Below are 21537 nucleotides of genomic sequence, written 5' to 3' on the forward strand. Positions count from 1 at the left end.
ACAACAGAACCACTAACCCAGGAACCTATCCTTGCAACAAAGCCCGTTGCCAACTGTGCCCACATATCTATTCAGGGGACACCATCACAGGGCCTAATAACATCAGCCACACTATCAGAGGCTCGTTCACCTGCACATCCACCAATGTGATATATGCCATCATGTGCCAGCAATGCCCCTCTGCCATGTACATTGGTCAAACTGGACAGTCTCTATGTAAAAGAATAAATGGACACAAATCAGATGTCAAGAATTATAACATTCATAAGCCAGTCGGAGAACACTTCAATCTCTCTGGTCACGCAATCACAGACATGAAGGTCGCTATCTTACAACAAAAAAACTTCAAATCCAGAGTCCAGCGAGAAACTGCTGAATTGGAATTCATTTGCAAATTGGATACTATTAATTTAGGCTTAAATAGAGACTGGGAGTGGCTAAGTCATTATGCAAGGTAGCCTATTTCCCCTTGTTTTTTTCCTCCCCCCCCCCCCCCCCCCCGACGTTCTGATTAAACTTGGATTTATGCTGGAAGTGGCCCACGTTGATTATCATGCACATTGTGGGGAGAGTGGTCAGTTTGGATGAGCTATTGCCAGCAGGAGAGTGAGTTTGTGTGTGTGTTGGGGGTGGGGGAATGAGAGAACCTGGATTTGTGCCGGAAATGGTCCACCTTGATTATCATGCACATTGTAGGGAGAGTGGTCACTTTGGATGAGCTATTACCAGCAGGAGAGTGAGTTTGTGTGTGTGGTTTTTGGAGGGGGGTGAGGGGGTGAGAGAACCTGGATTTCTGCAGGAAATGGCCCACCTTGATTATCATACACATTGTGAAGAGAGTGGTCACTTTGGATGGGCTATTACCAGCAAGAGAGTGAGTTTGTGGCGGGGGGGGGGGGGGAGCGGAGGGTGAGAGAACCTGGATTTGTGCTGGAAATGGCCCAACTTGATGATCACTTTAGATAAGCTATTACCAGCAGCAGAGTGGGGTGGGAGGAGGTATTGTTTCATGGTGTCTGTGTATATAATGTCTTCTGCAATTTCCACAGTATGCATCCGATGAAGTGAGCTGTAGCTCACGAAAGCTCATGCTCAAATAAATTGGTTAGTCTCTAAGGTGCCACAAGTACTCCTTTTCTTCTAGAGGGGATAATATCTTTTCTGGTAAGGAGGCTGTCATTTCATGTTGTCATTCTCTTTTGGGCCAAACTGCCTCAGTCCTTGGCTTGACATGTGTGCTACCCTCCTGCCATTTGCTGCCACTTAACATGTATTTAACATGCTACTCTGCTTGCGTTCTGAGGTGTCTTCTGAGCCATAATATTGCAGTATGGTAAATTTCAGCACAAGAGACAATATAAGATAGCTTGGGCCAACAATCCCTTTCCCACCTGAATCTCTACTGACTTCACTTCGTGCTCTTCTCTCCTATCCCTTATTGTCCATGGGTCTTTTGGGGTCCAAGTTCTGTTGGAATTAAGTTCTGCCAGCCAAGATTCAGATCCACATATCAAAAGCATGCATGCTTAATCTTCTGCTGCTCAGAAGTCTTGGGAAGCTCCCTATTCTCTCAATAGACCATTCTGTGTGTATTTGTTTACCATCCATGTGTACATGTAAAATATGCACAAACACACACAGACACATGGGCTTCAGTCAAAATGCGTGCAAGTCAGCATTTGGTCAGTTCATATGTAAGCACAGCAATATAAGGATGAGCCTTTTAAGCCTATGATTAGAATAACATTTAATGGTTAATTATCAGATTAGTAAATTGTTTTGGTTTGTTTTATGCTAACTACTAGTGGGGGGCACTGAATTAAGCAGAAGCTGAACAAATAATACATCTTTTTGACTAGAGAGCGAAAGAGGATGTGTTGCAGAAAGAAGTGCGCGTGAAGATTTTGAAAGACAATATCAAGGTGTTAGCTGCAAAAGTGCCATCTGGTGGTCAGCACTTGACATCCGAACTTAACATTGTGTTAGAGAACTACCAACTACTGTGTAATCGGATCCGGGGGAAATGCCACACTTTAGAGGTACGATTCATAGCTCTCAAATTAATAAAACTCAGGAAAGAGGCACAAAAAAAGATGGCGATGGACACTTAAAATGTGAGGTTTCATCGTTAAATCCAATGTCTTTTGTGTACACAGAGTTTGCTGTCACTTTCTTTTTCTTCAGGGGTAGGTTACTGGAATCCACAAGGCACCATCTAATTTTTGATTTGATTCTGTGTCCAATAACTAGGCCCACATATTGTACTGCAATAAACATTTCTCCAGCCAAGGAGTGCTGTCACACAGCTCTGTTATGTATTGCCACTGCTTCCAAAATGGCAAAAAGAATCTCCACAGAGCAACATTATTATTTATCATTTTAAATGTTAACTCTAATAATAAAACTGAAATAAGTATAGGTTCGTGTGGGATAGGAGTAAATGTGGTCCTTTTTTACGAAGGAGAGATGAGTGGTATGGTATGATGATATGAGTGTACATATTAATTCTGCATGTAAATTTCCTATGCTGTATTATGTGATTTGCAGATACCTAGATTCTTTGCATTATGAAACACTGTTATTCTTGTGTCCAGGAGCCAACTTTAAAAAAAAAAAAATTTGCTATCCAACTCCAGAAGCTACTGTAATGTGTGTTCGAATTGTGTTGCATTTATGAATAATAGTGCTCGTTGTTCTACTATCTTAGGCAAATCTGTTCATACTTGGAACGCTCAGAGGTATCTGAATAAATGGTCTTTAGGCTAATTTCAGTTTTTCTATTACCTTTAGGAGGTATGGTCCTGTTGGGTTGAGCTGCTTCAATATCTGGACCTAGAAACTGCTTGGCTAAACTCTTTAGAGGAAAGGGTGCAAAGCACAGAAAATCTACCTGATAAATTGAATGCTGTCAATGAAGCTCTTGAGGTATTAGTCATCCCATTGGATTGGTGACTTTTCAGATAGCCCTGTTAAATGTATATATACATACAAAAATGTACGTTGAACTTTTCATTTCCTATGTCAAATGAATATATAATTTATTTAAATCTACAGAACTGATAATTGTAAAGATAACCAGTGAAGAGATACAGTTATGAGGGAGCCTAAAGATTATTGTACTTTGTATCATTTAGAGATACAGTTACATGTTGTTTTCTGCCCCATATAAATTGCTAAGTCTTCTCAGTAGCCTTCATTTTGGGGTAGTTGTGAATAGCAAATAAGTGCTGTGATTTACCTGTTGAAAACATAACGATTGTTGAACTTGCCCTCTACAGTCGCTGCACTAGCTGTACCTAACGCATTCTGTTAGAGAACATTTGGAGTATAAAAGGTGCTCTGCGTACAGCCAAAATTTGAATTCTAAAAACAAAGCAAAATTCAGCATCCTAACAGTTGTCGCCATTCTCCTTTGTTTAGTCCCTGGAATCTGTCCTGCGTCATCCAGCTGATAATCGAACCCAGATTCGGGAGCTTGGTCAGACGTTGATTGATGGAGGGATTCTTGATGACATCATCAGTGAAAAATTGGAGGCTTTCAATGCCCGCTATGAAGAATTAAGTCACTTGGTAAGAATTTGGGAGCGTGGTGGGAGGAAGCCTTTAAGTGTCACAGTCAGCTTCGTGCACTCAGATGGGTTTGAACAAAAGCTGAAATGGTTATGGTTAGGCCATTCAAATCATGGACACAAGACTGAAAGGCAGTAATACAGAAAAGTGTTCACAATGGTGTTAGGCATACTTGATTTAGAAAATCGCCATCAGACTCAGATCCACGATCATTTATTTTTCTATTAATTCATTATTATTTGGAAAAGCTACAGTATCTTTTTACCTCATTTTCCAAATAGTTGCGACAAAATGGAAGAGATTTCATTTTCAAAACTTAAAATGCGTTTTGAAATGGAGTTCATCCCAGTACTCCAAATTAATTTTCCTCTTCCACTATCGTATGTTTTAGCAAAATTGTAGTGCCAGAAGCAGATCTCTGCACATTTTCCCTAACACTGAAAACATGTACGGTTGCTGTTTTTATTCTTGAATATGATTAGAACAAAGTCAAACTTTAATAAAGTATGTGAGGAAGCCATTGCGTGAGATCAGACTAGGTGATCATCATGGTCCCTTCTGACATTAAAGTCTTGAGTATTTCTTTTTCTCCTCTTCATGTTTTGTGACATGTGGCCAAAAGGGCTAATGCAGTCTTTGGATGCATAAACAGGTGACTCTTGAGTAGGAGTAGAGAGGTTATTTTACCTCTGTATTTTGCACTAGTGTGACCACTGCTGGAATACTGTGTCCAGTTCTGGTGTCCACAGTTCAGAAGGGATGTTGATAAGTTGGAGAAGGTTTAGAGAAGAGCCATGAGGATAACTAAAGGGTTAGAAAACATGCCTCATAGTGGTAGACTTAAGGAGCTGAATCTCTTTATCAAAGAGAGGGTTAAGGGGTGACTTGGTTACCCTGAAGTTTCTACATGGGGAACAAATATTTGATTGGCTCTTCAGTCTTGCAGAGAAAAGTATAACACAATCCAATGGCTGAAAGTTAGACACTTCAGACTGGATAAGGTGGAAACTTTTAACAATGAAAGTAATTAACTATTGGAACAATTTGCCGAGTGTTGTGGTAGATTCTCCTTCACAGGCAATTTTAAAATCAAGATTCTGGATGCTTTTCTAAAATATATGCTTGTAGGAATTATGTTGGTGAAGCTCTATGTTATAAAGACCTATGTTATAGAGGTAGTCAAACTAGATGATCACAATGGACCCTTCTAGTCTTGAAATATGTGATATAGATATAATGGGCAGTGAAATGGTAGCTGCATCTCAGGTTATTAAATTTACGCATCATAATCGCATAACCCAGTAACCCAGGCTCCTACCTGAAGGGTAAGGACAGAGAAGCATAGTCTGAGTCCAGTGTATTTGGATAATTGGTTGCCCTATCTTGGAATGGTGTGTGGGGGTGTGCTTTTTAAAAATGTATATGTCAATATTATTCTTAGATTTTTTACACTTCGGTTATTTGTTTCCAAATAACCCTCTTTCCTGGTAGCTGCATTGATGATACTTTTTAGTGTGGTCATCTGGAAGTTAGGTCGGTGTTTGTTTCTTTTGTGCATGTATGCTGGTGGTAGGGGAACTGGCATTCATTTGTGAGAAGTGATTCTACAGGTAACATTCCCTTTTTGCTTTTGAACAAATGGAAAAAGAATTGGGAAGAGAGTTTATTATTCATAAAGGAAATACTTGTTTGTATACTAGTCAAGAAGAAATGTTTTTTGATGCATGTTACAAATTCCGCAGATCCTGTATGATCCAATTTATGAAACATAGCTGTTTTAACAAACTACTTTGCCTCTGTTTACTGAGGTGATTAAAAAGAGACTTTCTCAATAACTCAGACATAGCATCAGAGTTTCCCTTCTGCATTACTCTTTTTGTTTATTATCAATTACTGGTATAAATTGCACACCAGGTTTCAGATGGCAGTGCTGTGTGGAGTTCCTTTTAATGACTATTTTGTGTGTGAATTTATTTTTCATATTCTGAGACAAAGTTTAAAAATATTGGTGCTGAACAACGCCTCCTTATACTTCCCTCCCCTTTAGGCAGTGAGCAGGCAGATTGCTTTGGAACAGCAGCTTCAGACCATGCGGGAAAATGACCACATGCTGCAGGTCTTGCAGGAAAACTTAACAGAGCTGGATAAACAGTTGGCCTCCTACTTGACTGATAGAATAGATGCCTTCCAGCTGCCACGGGAGGCCCAGGTATTCCAGCAAAGCTTTTTCACTGCATAAGATTTTCTGGTGTATGAAGATGGTAGATTACCTCCTTGGAGTAGCATATTCTGTTTGTGTGGGGGAAGGATGCATTAAACTAGCTGCTGTAATGTACATAATGGCATTCAATCTAGCAAGCAGTCATCAAAGTCAGCATAGACTTCATAGTATTTATGGTACATTTCTTCAGAGTGGATTTACTGTTCGATATTTGACATACCCTAAGGGTTTTGTATCCTTTTATCTCCCCTCCCGACACCCCCCCCCCATTTTTACATATTGGCAGAAAATTCAAGCAGAAATCACAGTTCATGAATCCACCTTGGAGGAGCTCAAGAAAAATGCACGGTCACTGCCCTCAGCTTCCACTGAATGCAGGTCCCCTCGTGGTGGAACTCAGCTGGATGTCCTGCAGGTAAAGAAATCCCAGCCATGAATTTAGACTCAGTCAGCTTCCAGTTGTAAACTGCTTTTGTCCACTTGCAAATCACTTTGTGCAGTCAACCAGGTTTTAAAAATAAATGGTGGATGCATTTACATGGTCTAAATCAAAAAAGAAAAGGAGTACTTGTGGCACCTTAAAGACTAACCAATTTATTTGAGCATAAGCTTTCGTGAGCTACAGCTCACTTCATCGGATGCATTCAGTGGAAAATACAGTGGGGAGATTTATATACACAGAGAACATGAAACAATGGGTGTTACCATACACACTGTAACTAGAGTGATCAGGGAAGGTGAGCTGTTACCAGCAGGGGGACGGGGCTGGGGGGGGGAACCTTTTGTAGTGATAATCAAGGTGGGCCGTTTCCAGCAGTTGACAAGAACGTCTGAGGAAAAGTGGAGGGTTGGGGGGAATAAACATGGGGAAGTAGTTTTACTTTGTGTAATGACACATCCACTCCCAGTCTTTATTCAAGCCTAAGGTAATTGTATCCAGTTTGCAAATTAATTCCAATTCAGCAGTCTCTTGCTGGAGTTTTTAAAGTTTTTTTTTGTTGAAGGATACTCACTTTGAGATGAGAAATCGAGTGACCAGAGAGATTGAAGTGCTCTCCGACTGGTTTTTGAACGTTATAATTCTTGACATCTGATTTGTGTCCACTTAATCTTTTACGTAGAGATTGTCCAGTTTGGCCAACGTACATGGCAGAGGGGCATTGCTGGCACAGGATGGCATATATCACATTGGTAGATGTGCAGGTGAACGAGCCTCTGATAGTGTGGCTGATGTGATTCAGCCCAATGACGGTGTCCCCTGAATAGATATGTGGACACAGTTGGCAACGGGCTTTGTTGCAAGGATAGGTTCCTGGGTTAGTGGTTTTGTTGTGTGGTTGCTGGTGAGTATTTGCTTCAGGTTGGGGGGCTGTCTATAAGCAAGGACTGGCCTGTCTCCCAGGATCTGAGAGAGCGATGGGTCGTCCTTCAGGATAGGTTGTAGATCCTTGATGATTCGTTGGAGAGGTTTTAGTTGGGGGCTGAAGATGATGGCTAGTGGCGTTCTGTTATTTTCTTTGTTAGGCCTGTCCTGTAGTAGGTAACTTCTGGGTACTCTTCTGGCTCTGTCAATCTGTTTCTTCACTTCAGCAGGTAGGTATTGTAGTTGTAAGAATGCTTGATAGAGATCTTGCAGGTGTTTGTCTCTGTCTGAGGGGTTGGAGCAAATGCAGTTGTATCGTAGAGCTTGGATGTAGACAATGGATTGTCAGGGTGCCAATGCCTGAGATGATGGGGTGTCCAGGATTTCCAGGTTTATGTATCTTGGGTAGCAGATAGAATACCCCTGGTCGGGGTTTCAGGGGTTTGTCTGTGTGGATTTGTTCTTGTGCTTTTTCATCATCAAGGATCTACAACCAATCCTGAAGGATGACCCATCGCTCTCACAGATCTTGGGAGACAGGCCAGTCCTTGCTTATAGACAGCCCCCCAACCTGAAGCAAATACTCACCAGCAACCACACAACAAAACCACTAACCCAGGAACCTATCCTTGCAACAAAGCCCGTTGCCAACTGTGTCCACATATCTATTCAGGGGACACCGTCATTAGGTTGAATCACATCAGCCACACTATCAGAGGCTCGTTCACCTGCACATCTACCAATGTGATATATGCCATCCTGTGCCAGCAATGCCCCTCTGCCATGTACGTTGGCCAAACTGGACAGTCTCTACGTAAAAGATTAAGTGGACACAAATCAGATGTCAAGTATTATAACGTTCAAAAACCAGTTGGAGAGCACTTCAATCTCTCTGGTCACTCGATTTCTCATCTCAAAGTGAGTATCCTTCAACAAAAAAACTTTAAAAACTCCAGTGAGAGACTGCTGAATTGGAATTAATTTGCAAACTGGATACAATTAACTTAGGCATGAATAAAGACTGGGAGTGGATGTGTCATTACACAAAGTAAAACTATTTCCCCATGTTTATTCCCCCCAACCCTCCACTTTTCCTCAGAGGTTCTTGTCAACTGCTGGAAACGGCCCACCTTGATTATCACTGCAAAAGGTTTCCCCCCACCCCCTCACCCCCCCGTCCCCCTGCTGGTAACAGCTCACCTTCCCTGATCACTCTAGTTACAGTGTGTATGGTAACACCCATTGTTTCATGTTCTCTGTGTATATAAATCTCCCCACTGTATTTTCCACTGAATGCATCCGATGAAGTGAGCTGTAGCTCACGAAAGCTTATGCTCAAATAAATTGGTTAGTCTTTAAGGTGCCACAAGTCCTCCTTTTCTTTTTGGGGATACAGACTAACATGGCTGCTACTATGAAAAATGGTCTAAATGGGAGCTGAAAGTACCAGGGAAAGGAGTTAGCAAATAACTTAATTCCTTAAGTGTCATAAACTGGAATGCACAGAGCCAAAGGGATTTTTTTCTTTTAATGGAATGGTTACTTCGGAAGTATGTGTTGTAGAGTCTGAGGCCTGTTGTACTGCAGAAGAAAGATAATTAAGGATGGATAATGTAATGTTAAATTGTACTAAGAAATTTGGCATATTCATGCATTGAATTGTTTAATTATGATAAAAGAAAAAAGAAATGGAATCTGAAGGGAGAAGTTTTAAACATTGTTTCGAAGCTCAGATGTTAATTTAAAATGATCCCTTTTGGTGTCTTATAAACAGAGGAAACTCCGAGAGGTATCCACAAAGTATCAACTTTTCCAGAAACCAGCCAATTTTGAGCAGCGCATGTTGGACTGTAAGCGGGTACTGGATAGTGTAAAGGCAGAACTCCATGTTTTGGATGTGAAGGATACTGACCCTGATGTAATCCAGTGTCACCTGGACAAGTGTATGGTAAAGTACTTTTATTGGTGGATTTTTTCCAAATCTTGTATTTTTAACCCATATATAACATTCTCTTTCTCTAAAATGATGTGCTTAGGATTTTTTTGCTTAGTTCTGTATCTTGATTAAAGTAAATGCTTATATAACTTGCCACAGTATACAAACAGAACTGTTATTGGGTAAAGGCTTGGATAAAAGTTGTAATACTTTTGAGTGGAAAATACATAGTCATAAAGGTAATGCTTTGTTAATTACAGGATATAAGTTGTACAACACTTATCAAAATTCCCCACCCTGGCTATTGCTCATGTTCTGGAGGCAACATGCACTTTAGAGAGAAGTGTTTACTTGGCTCTTCATTTTAGCTTAATTCTAATACCTTTATGTAAAAAAAGAGAAGGGATCATGGGAAATCTCTGCCAGCTCCTTTGGTGGTGGTCCACAGTAAATTTTATGAATATTCGGTTTAATAATAAAGCGGAAAATGGATCATTTGAAATTTGAGAATTGATCTGAGATGAAACATTTTGCTTCTTACTACTTGACCTGAAGAAGATGATACACAGCATTTATATGCATTGTGATGTCCAAGTTCTTAACAGTCCCAGGGAACGATTACCTACAAAATCTAAAATGTCGCTAAAATGTATTTTTCTCTGGTTTCAGAAACTGTATAAAACTCTAAGTGAAGTGAAGCTTGAGGTGGAGACTGTAATCAAGACAGGAAGGCAGATAGTACAGAAACAGCAAACAGACAATCCAAAAGGAATGGATGAACAACTCACAGCACTAAAATTTCTTTATAATGATCTGGGTGCACAGGTAAGAAGAGTGACAAATATATACCATATAATATAGAGCATTTATCTTTTTTCCTTTTCTTAAATACTCATGTATGAGCAGTGGTAGGTTTGATTTCAGAGTTTCAAATTAAGGTTGTGATCCTGCAACCGGCTAATGCAGTCCTAGGTTGCATCAGGCAAGTTATTTTCAGTAGACAGGGAAGTCTTAGTACCATTGTACAAGGCGCTGGTGCGATCTCATCTAGAATACTGTATCCAGTTCTGGTCTCCCATGTTTAAGAGAGATGAATTTAAACTGCACAAGTGCGGAGAAGGATGATCAGAGAAATGGAGACCTGCCTTCTCAGAGGAGACTCAAAAGATCTTGGCCTGTTTAGCCTAACCAAAAGAAAGCTGAGGGGAGATATGACTGTTCTCTCTAAAAATATCAGAGGGATAAATACCAGGGAGGGAGAGGAGTTATTGAAGTTGAGCACTATTGTGGACTCAAGAACAAACTGATATAAACTGGACTTCAACAAGTGTAGGCTTGAAATTAGATGAAGGATTCTAACCATCAGAGGAGCGAACTTCTGGAACAGCCTTCCAATGGGAGCAGTGGGGGCAAAAAATTGAATTGGCTTGAAGACTGAGCTTGATAAGTTTGTGAATGGGATGGTGTGATAAAACTGCTAGTAGCAAATATCCCCAATGGTCAGAAACTGGACACTAGATTCTCAGTTAGAAGAGAGAATTCTTTCCCAGGTGGCCATTGGATCTTGTCAAAATGCTCAGGGTCCAACTGACCATCATATTTGGGGTTGGGAAGGAATTTTCCCCCAGGTCAGAGTGGCAGAGACCCATTTATTTATTTATTTATTATTTTTTTTGCCTTCCTCTGCAGCATGGGGTACAGGTCGCTTGCAGGTTGAAACTCGTCTAAATGGTGGATTCTATGTAACTTGAAGTCTTTAAAACATGATTTGAGGAATTTAGTAACTCGGCCAGATGTTATAGATCTGATAGGATTGGGTGGGCAAGGTTTTGTGGCCTGCAATGTGCTGGAGATCAGATTAGATGATCATGATGATCCCTTCTGGGTTTAAAGTTTATGAACTGACAGTGTGCAGGCAAACTGCTGCATCCATTCATAATCAGTTGCACGATCAGAGCTGAAGTGTAACAGTTTGTATTCATGTAATTGCAGCATGATCACAGAAACAGTAGTTTTGGTTTTAGCTTGTTCTAGTCTTTTAAAAAAAAATCACTTTTTGAACAGAATGGTGGAGCAGATCCTGCTCCTCCTTACTATCCCAATTTGATGGTAGGTGGTGGTTTTTGTTCCTCACGGAGGCAAGGTCATTTCCATTCTTTGCTGTGCGTCTGGGTTGTCTTTGGGCAGGCTTATAGCATATCTCCTTTTAGCAACCTATAGTATGAAATCCTAAAACAAGGTGTGTTCATCAGCAATTTTTTGAACCCCGTTCAAGACACTTTTATGATTATTTGGTCTTCCAGGGGTGCTTAGGTCACTAGAAATGATTTGGCGGATAGCTAGATCCATTTGACAAGTTTTGCCTTCATGATGGGAGTGAAATGAAAATTTTAGGAAATACAAGTAGCATTAGTGAAGAGACAAGGTGGATGAGGTAATATCTTTTACTGGACCAACTTTTGTTGGTGAGAGAGAGAAGCTTTTGAACTACATAGAACTCTTCTGCAACTCTGTCATTCGAAAGCTTGTCTGTGACCAACAGATGTTGGTCCAATAAAAGATATTACCCCACCCATCTTTTCTCTCTAATATCCTAGGACCAACGCTGCTACAGCAACAGTGCAAACTCTTAGTGTTATAGACATTAAGAACTGCATTGGATACTGAGTCAGATTTTTGCTTCAGTCATGGAATGATGTAAGTGCCCACTCTAAAGAAAATATAATTCTTTGGACAAACATTTAACAAAGAAAAGAGTAGAAAACTTGTTTTCTTCTATTTTTAGCTAAGACATAAAATCTAAAAGGAAGCAGAATTTTCGCAATGTAGCATTCTTCAGCTGAGGTTATGGTATATGGCCAAATTACTTCACTCACACATGTTCACAACAATAAAATATTCCAGGAAGCAATTTGAAGTGGAGGCTACTCAGACCAATAAAGATACCACTGAGACCTGTGCATTAACTGCTCGTTATGCACCTGGGTAGAAAAATCTGACACAGCCTATCAGAAGAGCAGAGTTGCTTACAGCATTCCAAAGCCATTTAGGAAAAAGATTTAAAACTACAGCCAAGGTATTTTTGTGTTCAGTACTTCTGAGGATGTATTGTTCTGAGTAACACAAAAGGAATACAAGTACAAATACTAAACTAAGATAAATTCTTATTGTTGAGATTTTGAATACATTTTTGGCAATATAATTTGCCTACTAATGTTATAGTCTGGACTTATCTGGACAAGTGAGGATGGTTTGTTATGTAATATCTCGGTCTTTTAACCTAATGTAATTGTTTTTGTGCTAGTAATACCTTCATCTTCATCCACTTGGACCTAAATAACAAATATTTCTCCCCCCCCCCCCCAAACACGGGGGGGGGAGGGAAAATCTCATCTATAAATAATTTGTCAACTATCTAATATATACCATGTCTTCTCTTATGGAGGGATATATGACAATTTTAACTGATTAATGTATTCTGGTATAATCACTGGCTGGGCCTTAGAATTGTCTTAGGCTTGTTTAAAATAAATACATAAACAATTACTACTTGATTTTTGTTCAAAATCTTACTGGTTGGTAAATGCATGGTCTTTGGCTGATATTTCAAGAAGATTCATTCTCTCTCTCTCTCTCATATGTTAGTGTGGTTCTACTCTGGAAAGTAACTATGAAAAATGGCACTATCTTACTCAACAAATCTGCTCCCTCAGTGTATTTGAAGGGACGTCTGCTAATCTAAATACCCAAAACTTTTGAATGCTTTTGTTAGACCTGTAGAACCGTTAACTCAAAGGGAGTTGCATTATATTTCTTATGCATCATCAGCAGAATTGTTTAGAAAGTACCGGTCAGCCCTCGCGGTGCAATACCTTTGAAGGCAATAATGGCACTTTTGACATGTGAAGTTACAAAGGTTTTCCTGCAGATCTTTATTACTTGTGATGAACAAGAATGAAATAATCCATTTTGATTCTGATACCCATAGTTGAGTTGGAAAAAAAACTACTAGTATGCTCAATACATTTGAAGTGGAAGCCATTGGGACACAATAGAAATGGAATCCCCCACTGCCACTTTTACAGAGTTCCTTTTCAGGGAGGGTGGAACTAGACTTCAGTGAATATAAAACACTTTGAGGTAACATTTTGATTCAGGATTATAAAGAAAACAGAATGTTCATTTTCATAGTAACTATTACATTTAAGTTCATTTAGCTTTAAGCTTCAGTCTGTTAGTGATCACCTAGTCAGTGGTTAAATTTGTCAGTTAGTAGCTGTAAAGAAGTGACATGCCCATTTGTTTCTTCTGTTCTTTGTGTAAGTGTATTATGTAGTTTCAACTGTTGATCAGTTAGCGGGAGGAAATTGGTGATTTTGTTCTTTATAGTAAGATGTAAAAATTGTAAAGAACTTAATATTCTTTTCAGGGCACTTTGCAATACAAGACAACTTTACAATGCCATTATTTTATGTGTTCAAGTGAGTTTTAATTGCTGGCTTCTTTCTGCAGGTTACTGAGGGGAAACAAGACCTGGAACGTGCATTGCAGCTGGCGTGCAAAATGAAGAAAGAAACTGCTGCTTTGTCAGAATGGCTAGCCCTTACAGAGACTGAATTAGTACAGAAGTCCACTTCAGAGAGTTCGCTTGCTGATCTGGATACAGAAATTGGCTGGGCTAAAGTAAGCAAGCTATATTATTATAGGGCTGTCAAACGATTAAAAAATTAATCACGATTAATTGGGAGATTAAAAAAAATCACAGTTGCAGTTTTAATCACACTGTTAATAGAATACCATTTATTTAAACATTTTTGGATGTTTTTTCTACATTTTCAAATATTGATTCACTTGTATGAGCTGAACTGAAAAATGCTATTTCTTTTCTTTATCTTTCTTATAGCGCAAATATTTGTAATACAAATAATATAAAGTGAGCACTGTACACTTTGTATTCTGTTATTGAAATCAGTATATTTGAAAATGTACAAAAACACCCAAAAGTGTTTATATTGTTTAACAGTGCAATTTAAACTCTGATTAATTGTGATTAATTTTTTAATCAAGTTAATTTGTTTAAGTGAATTGCTTGTGTTAACTGTGATTAATTGACAGCCATAATTATAATTCCTAGATCAATTACTATTTTTATTGCATTAACGTTGCAGTGACTCTGTCTGGAATTTGGGATCTTCCCCATTTGTTCCCAAGCCTGTTAGATGCTTAGTTCTTACTGGAGTTGATCATTGCGGAATCAGATCTGTGGTATCACAAATGTCTTAAACTGTGAGCTTATTTATTCTGTATAAATGCCAGGACAATATTAAAGATGTTAAGAATTAACTGTTTAGCTATCTTATAATGTCTCCTACATAGTTCTTAATCCTTAATAAATATGGTGTTAATCAATGAACACATTAATATTACTATCATAGCAACAGGTCTGTTCAGAAAGTTTCCATCAAAACTGTTTTAGGTGGAAAATTGGGTTTTCAATGGAAAGGGTTTTTTGGTCTGCTTTCTGTGGAAAATTTTGACTTTTTGTTGGAAAAACTGAAGAATTCTAGAATTTTGCAGAAACCGTTTGGGTTTTTCAACGATAAATTGAAATTTTCCACAAAGGGGGGAAAAAAACTCTGACAAGCTCAATGTATTCTATATTAAAGGATTTATACTATAGATCACACTGATATATGGAAATTTATTTAAGGTTCCCTGATTTGTTCACAACTGCAAAATTGCATTGGCAAGAATACAGTCATGTTATATCTGATGCGATAGTTACTCAGCAGTCATATTTTCCATTAACTCAACACATTTTTCTAACTTAATTGCTTATTTGTCTTTCATTATTTGTTGCTGTAGTTAGAGAACATTGAGGTTAATCAATGTAAATTATTCACCTAATGGACTGAAGGACGGCTGAGTGGCTCAAAGTACTTCTCTTTCTCTCTCTCTCTCTCTCTCTCTCTCTCTAGAGAGAGAGAAGTACAGTAATATTTATATATTTTATAATATATATGGAAAGATACTGTTACACTCAGTTTGTAAGCCCCTTGAGGATAATAGGGTTATAAGAAATAGTCAGCATGTATTTGTCAAGACAAATCATGCCAAACCAACCTAATTTCCTTCTTTGACAGGTTTATTGGTCTAGTGGATGGGGGGAAGCAGTAGATGTGAGATATCCTCATGTTAGTAAGGCTTTTGACACTGTCCCACATGACATTCTCATAAACAGACTAGGGAAATATGTTCTAGATGAAATTACTGTAAGGTGGGTGCACAGCTGGCTAAAAGACTATCGTCAAAGAGTAGTTGTCAATGGTTCACTGTCAGACTGGGAGAGTGTATTTAGTGGGATCGCACAAGGTCAGTCTGAGGTTCAGTACTGTAATATTTTCATTAGTGACTTGGTAATGGAATGGAGAGTATCTTATAAAATTTGCAGATGACACCAACTGGGATGGGTTTCAAGCACTTCAGAGGACAGGATTAGCGTTCAAAATGTCCTTGACAAATTGGAGAATTGGTCTGAATTATCAACAAGATTAAATTTCATAAGGATGAGTGCCAAGTACTTTGGAAGGAAAAATCAAATGCACAAATATGTGTAATAGCTTGCTAGGGGGTAGTACTGCTGAAAAGGATCCGTGTGTTATAGTGGATCACATATAGAATATGAGCCCAAAATGTGATGCATTTGCAAAAAAGGCTAATATCATTCTGGGGTGTATTAACAGGAGTGTTGTATGTAAGATGTTGTATGTAATTCCCACTCTACTTGGCACTGGAGTACTGTGTCAAGTTCTGGGCCCCTCACTTTAGGAAAGATGTGGACAAGTTGAAGAGAATCCAGAGGAGAAGAACAAAAATGAGGGGGAAGGTTTAGAAAATCTGACCTATGAGGAAAGGTTGAAAAACTGGGCGTGTTTAGTCTTGAGAAAAGAAGACGGGGGAGGGGTGGAACCTGATATCAGTTTCCAAATATAGTAAGGGCTGTTACGAAGAGAACAGCGATCAGTTGTTGCTCATGTCCACGGAAGGCAGGACAAGAAGCAATGGGCTTAATCTGCAGCAAGGAAGATTTAGGTTCAATATTAGGGAAAACTTTCTAACTATAAGGGTAAGTTGTTAAGTTCTGGGTTAGGCTTGCAAGGGAGGTTGTGGAATTCCCATCATTAGAGGTTCTTAAGAATAGGCTGAATAACACTTGTCAGGGATGGTCTAGGTTTAGTTGGCCCTGCCTCAGTGCAGGGAGCTGGACTTGGTCACTTCTCAAGGTGCCCTACATTTCTATTATTCTATAATTATATAAATCAGGGAGCTTTGTAAATAACCAGATTTGAGTACATTAGTGAACAGTGACCCTACGTGATGAGAGTTTGAACTATATATTTGGTTTCCCTCACGGTATCAATTTATTTATTTTCAGGTAATAAACTGTATTATTGAAATCCTCCTTATAAGTATGAGAGAGCCCAAAGGTGATTGTATGGTAACTCCCTTTACTCCTGGCTAATAAAACTCTTGAGCACTCTATAATATATTTAAACACATGCCATGATGAAAAACAAGGTGACACACAGACTTTTAAATTTAAGGAAGACATAAACACTTAATTGAAATAGTTCTGTCTTTTGTATATGTGCATATATGGCAGTAGAAGCATTGTGGTAATATAACAAAATATGGAAAAATGATCATGGGATTTTGCAAAAGGAAGTTGAGATTTTTCAGAAGCATTTTGCATTGCTCTAACTCTTCTCCCACTAAAATCAATGGTAAAACATTTCAGTAGGAGCAGAGTTAGGCCAATACTGAGTGTGTTTGAAAATCTCACTCTTTATGATGCTTTATAGTGTGAAAAGGACTCTTCTTAAAATCACAGCTGTTTTTGTATTGTAGTGATTGGCAGTGTGTGCTGTAAATGAACTATCTGCTTAGGTAATACTTGCTTCAAAAATAGTTAAATAATATTCAAGATTTTTTTTGACTGAATGAACGTAATTTTTTTCCACTACGTGATGTACAGACAGAATGCACACCCTTTCTTTGGTGAAAAGCAATAAACCATTAAAAAAAACCAAACATACTAACTGCCTCCTTGCTTTTGTGATCCACTGGATGTGGTGGTATCCTATGAAATGTTTCTCTTGTTTCAGAATGTACTGAGAGAGCTGGAAAGAAGGAAGGCTGATCTGAACACCATCACAGAGAGCAGTGCAGCGCTCCAGGCCTTGGTGGAAGGCAGCGAGACTTCACTGGAGGAGAAGCTCTGTGTTCTTAATGCTGGCTGGAGTCGAGTTCGGACCTGGACCGAAGACTGGTGCAACACCTTGTTGGTAAATTGTTTGTGAATAAAATATTTTGTGTGTCTCTTGTGTGTCATCCCCCGCGGCCCCCCCCCCCCAACCAACCACTAACAGTTTAGAGTCCTCTTTCTACTTTGACAGTAAAGCTTCCACTGTGCCCATTGTCTTAAAGCAGTGGTTCCCAAACTTTTCGGCACCATGCCCCCTTTTTAATTTTCGAGAAACCCTCATGCTCCCCACCTCTCCTTTACCATCATCCAACCCCCCCCGCTCCTTGTCCCCTGACCGCCCCCTCCCAGAACCCCCAGCCCCTAACCTCCCCCCCTCCAGGACCCTTGCGCCCCCCCATCCAACCCCCCCTGCTCCCTGTCCCCTGACCTCCCCCCCCCCCCCTGCAGTTTGGGAACCAATGTCTTAAAGGAATCGGGGAATAGATTTTTTGGCAGCCCACTTGCTGTGCAGCCAGGGCAAGCGAAGTTATGAAGACGTGAAATGAGGAAGCTGGGAAATTCTTTTGAGATGGTATGTGTTTCAGACTAGCTTACAGATGTTGGCCCCCACATGGTCTTTGGGAATGGAACGCACGTTGCTAGTGCCTACTTGCTACAGTGATGGAGCTACATAAATTCCTGAGGCAGACAGACAAGTTGTCATTTTTAACGCACTACATTGGAAGTGATGCTTAGTCATAGTGAATAAAAACAGTGATATATTTTTATTTCAACATTCAGGCTTTTCTTTCTGGCTGCACTGTTAAATTCTTATCCAGGTCCTCATCTTCTCCAGTCTGACTTGCTGCAATTTCTTTCTTGCTAGTCACCATATCACACATGCCATGCCATTCCACTCCAATCCATTCAAAATGCACTTTGCCAGCATCACCATGTTTACTTATTGCACAGATCTCATTACTTCCCTTTTAAAACCCTACACTGGCATCCTCTATTTCACCACTTAAGTTCTAGCTTCTTGTCTTTACTTTCATGGTCTACTGTAGCTCTGCTCTGCCCTACTTGTCCTGTTGAGTCCTTTATTGTGACACCTTCTTGCCTCTTCTGGTCCACCAGTGATGCCAGTCTTGTCCACCCATTTGTCAGCTTATCCCATAACTGTCTCTATACCGTCCTCTACACCCCTCCTTATACATGTAGTGCTCTCCCCTGAATTAATCTGGATGGAAGGTCACTACCCTCTTCTCATCAAAATGTCACCTCAAGACCCATCGCTATTGTGACACCTATAAGAAATTATGTATCCTGTAATGGTTTAGTCATTAGTTGGGGATAGCTGATTTTATGGAATAGAATAAAATAAACCAAAATAATAAAGCAACCCCCACCTCACCCCTCTCCTGAACACCCGCCCCCCCCAACTAGTTTTGGTACTTTTAAATATCTTCTCTCCCCCCCCCCTCCTTTTTTTTGTCCTCATTACGATCATACTCATCTGTGACCTTCTCAGATTAGTCTGCAAGCCTTTTGGGGCAGAGGCTTTGTCTTATTATGCTTTTCTACAGCTCTTGGCACAGTGTATTCCCAATCCTGATTGGGACCCTCTCGGTGCTATCACAATACAAATAAATAGCAACATAGTTAATGAATCATTCATTTGATGACTTCCCGGGGTGGTATATAGTTCCATGTAACCTTTTCTAAGTAAGTTGCTATATCGCTTGAGGTTAGCATCATTGCCTTGTAAAGAAAAAAAACAAGCAGAGTGATGGATTGCTCGCCCTCTGGAGTCTGCCAGTGCTGCTGCTTCATCCGCTTGGAAGAATCCTTGTTGAGCAATGCAAAATACTGCTTTCTCCCCCACCCTACAGGAGGCGGAATGTTCTGTGGGTGGCTTCCCCAGCTCCTGGTGGCTCAGCTGGTGATTGTGTAATACATTGATACTTTGAGGGTGGTTTTTCCAGTTCAGGAAAGCATATAGGGACCTGCTTTGAGTCCATCTCTACTCAGGACAGCTCTTAAACACATGCTTAAATTTATGTGCTGTCCTGAATAGAGATGCTTTCCTGAATTGGGCCCTATATCTGTGTCTTAAATTAAAAAAGAAATCCCATTTGGCCCCCTGTTCTGCTTATCTGTCCCATTTCTCTCCTTTCCATTTCTCTCCTTTCCTCACCCCTCCTTTCTTTCCTTCTTCTTTCTTTACAAGCCTCTTCCTTGAAAATAACTATCGTGTTTCTCCCCAATGGGAATTCTGGAGCATCAGACAGAGGGAGTGCAGAGATGCATATGTTTCCTGTTGCTAGCGCACAGCTTAAAAATTCTGAATATGTGAGCCAATCAGAGCAGAAGGATTAGTATATTCATCGCATGACTATTTATCTGTAAAGTGAGAAATGCATATCAGATGTGATGAATCAGAGGACAGGAATTGCATAAATGGCAACAAAACATCAAAACCACACTGAAAGCTATACAAAAAGGTATTCAATTTAAAAACAAAATCACATTTTAGTCTGAATTGTTTTTACCTACTATTGTTATGAAACATCTAAGATTACTATAATTGATAGAGATTAGAGGAAATATTCTGTTTTTGTCCTGCGTTTTCGTTGTGAATCTGACAGCCCATTTCAGTATTTCTCCTGTAGAGTCCGTCACTTTCCTTTTTCGTTTGTGTAGGTCTCTTACACAGCTACATGGGGAGAAAGATATCCTTTTAAAAAGGGAAAATGCATGACTTTCCAATAGTCACAGTGGACTAGTGATGAAATTATGATGTTGTAAAACAGGAATTCTTAAATTCTAATCTTGTTTCTGCTACAGAATTGTGTGGCCTTGTGCAAAACACCTTATTTACCTTTGTCCATTTCCTTGTCTGTAAAACTGGGACACTAACTCTTACCTACATCATCAGAGTGTAGATTCATTGGTTAATGTTTATAGAGTTGATTGAAGGTGAAAAGTGCTATAAAATGTTCAGTATTTTTCTTCCTAAAGTATATGTAGCATTTTTATATTTCATTTAGGATTTCCCTACCTGGAACATTTACAAATATTTTTGTTTTTATTACTTGGATATATTTTTTGCTTCCCTTTCCAGAATCATCAGAGCCAGCTGGAAATCTTTGATGAGAATGTTGCCCACATAAGTACTTGGCTCTATCAAGCTGAAGCCCTGCTGGATGAGACTGAGAAAAAGCCAGTGAGCAAAAAGGAAGAAACAGTGAAGGTTGCAAACTTAATCTTTTAAAGCAGGGACTTATAATAGCACTTTTTGATCCCGTGTGAGATTGAGCTAGCTTTTCTGTTGATTTTTCTGTGCACTGCAGTAACTTTCTGCCGCTTTTTCCTTTCAGCGTTTGATATCAGAATTGGATGATGTGAGTCTTCGAGTGGATAACGTGCGAGACCAAGCTGTTATCTTAATGAACAGTCGTGGCGTGTCATGCCGTGAACTCGTAGAACCGAAGCTGTCTGAACTGAACCGGAACTTTGAGAAGGTATCACAGCACATCAAAAGTGCTAAGGTGAGCAAGAAAGAGTCACAAAACCAGGAAGTTAATTTATATTCTAAAAACATTTGAATGTCTGTGTGGGTATACTACTACTAACAGCTTTGTAGGGATAACTTCATTTTAATATACAAAGATACTTTTTATCTATGTAAATCTCTCTATGAGAAAATTAATGGATTCAGTAAGGAGCCAGTCACACCTAGCAATCAGCAGGTTTGAATCCTGAATTGGATCATACGTGAAAGGGTGTAGTGGCACTAGGGTGACGATGTCACAATTTTATAGGGACAGTCATGATATTTGGGGCTTTTTCTTATTTGGGCGCCTATTACCTCCTACCTCGGTCCTGATTTTTCACACTTTCTATCTGGTCACCCTAAGTGGCACTAACCTATTATCCAGTAGTCATTTATTTAGACGATAAAGTAAATCCATATCTTGGCATGATTGTCAGTCTCTGTTAGAGAGAGGCCACAGGACTAGGCTAGCCAGAGGCCTGCAGGCTGAAATTCATTGGCAGAAAGTCTCTGGCATGTACCAACATTCTACCTAGTTATCTCTAGTTATTGTAATGAGGCAACTCCTGCGATTTCATTACAAGTCCCATGATATTTTGGTATTTTTCTGTCATGGTCATGTATATGATGAGAATCTCACTTTTCT

General features: G+C 39.5%; 1 protein-coding gene across 1 annotated transcript in view; it reads left to right on the plus strand.

Moving 5' to 3' along the window:
- UTRN (utrophin) overlaps window positions 1–21537 on the plus strand; it is a 594030-nt gene that overhangs the window by 203333 nt on the left and 369160 nt on the right. Inside the window, exons 27-37 of the mRNA XM_074948548.1 lie at window positions 1860–2039; window positions 2791–2925; window positions 3421–3570; window positions 5618–5779; window positions 6078–6206; window positions 8929–9102; window positions 9760–9915; window positions 13603–13773; window positions 17256–17435; window positions 20460–20588; window positions 20716–20886. Of these exons, the coding sequence (XP_074804649.1) occupies window positions 1860–2039; window positions 2791–2925; window positions 3421–3570; window positions 5618–5779; window positions 6078–6206; window positions 8929–9102; window positions 9760–9915; window positions 13603–13773; window positions 17256–17435; window positions 20460–20588; window positions 20716–20886 (1737 nt within the window). The remainder of the gene's footprint in view (window positions 1–1859; window positions 2040–2790; window positions 2926–3420; window positions 3571–5617; window positions 5780–6077; window positions 6207–8928; window positions 9103–9759; window positions 9916–13602; window positions 13774–17255; window positions 17436–20459; window positions 20589–20715; window positions 20887–21537) is intronic.

The sequence above is a fragment of the Natator depressus genome, chromosome 3 (genome assembly GCF_965152275.1).
Source record: "Natator depressus isolate rNatDep1 chromosome 3, rNatDep2.hap1, whole genome shotgun sequence".
NCBI classification, from domain to species: Eukaryota; Metazoa; Chordata; order Testudines; family Cheloniidae; genus Natator; species Natator depressus.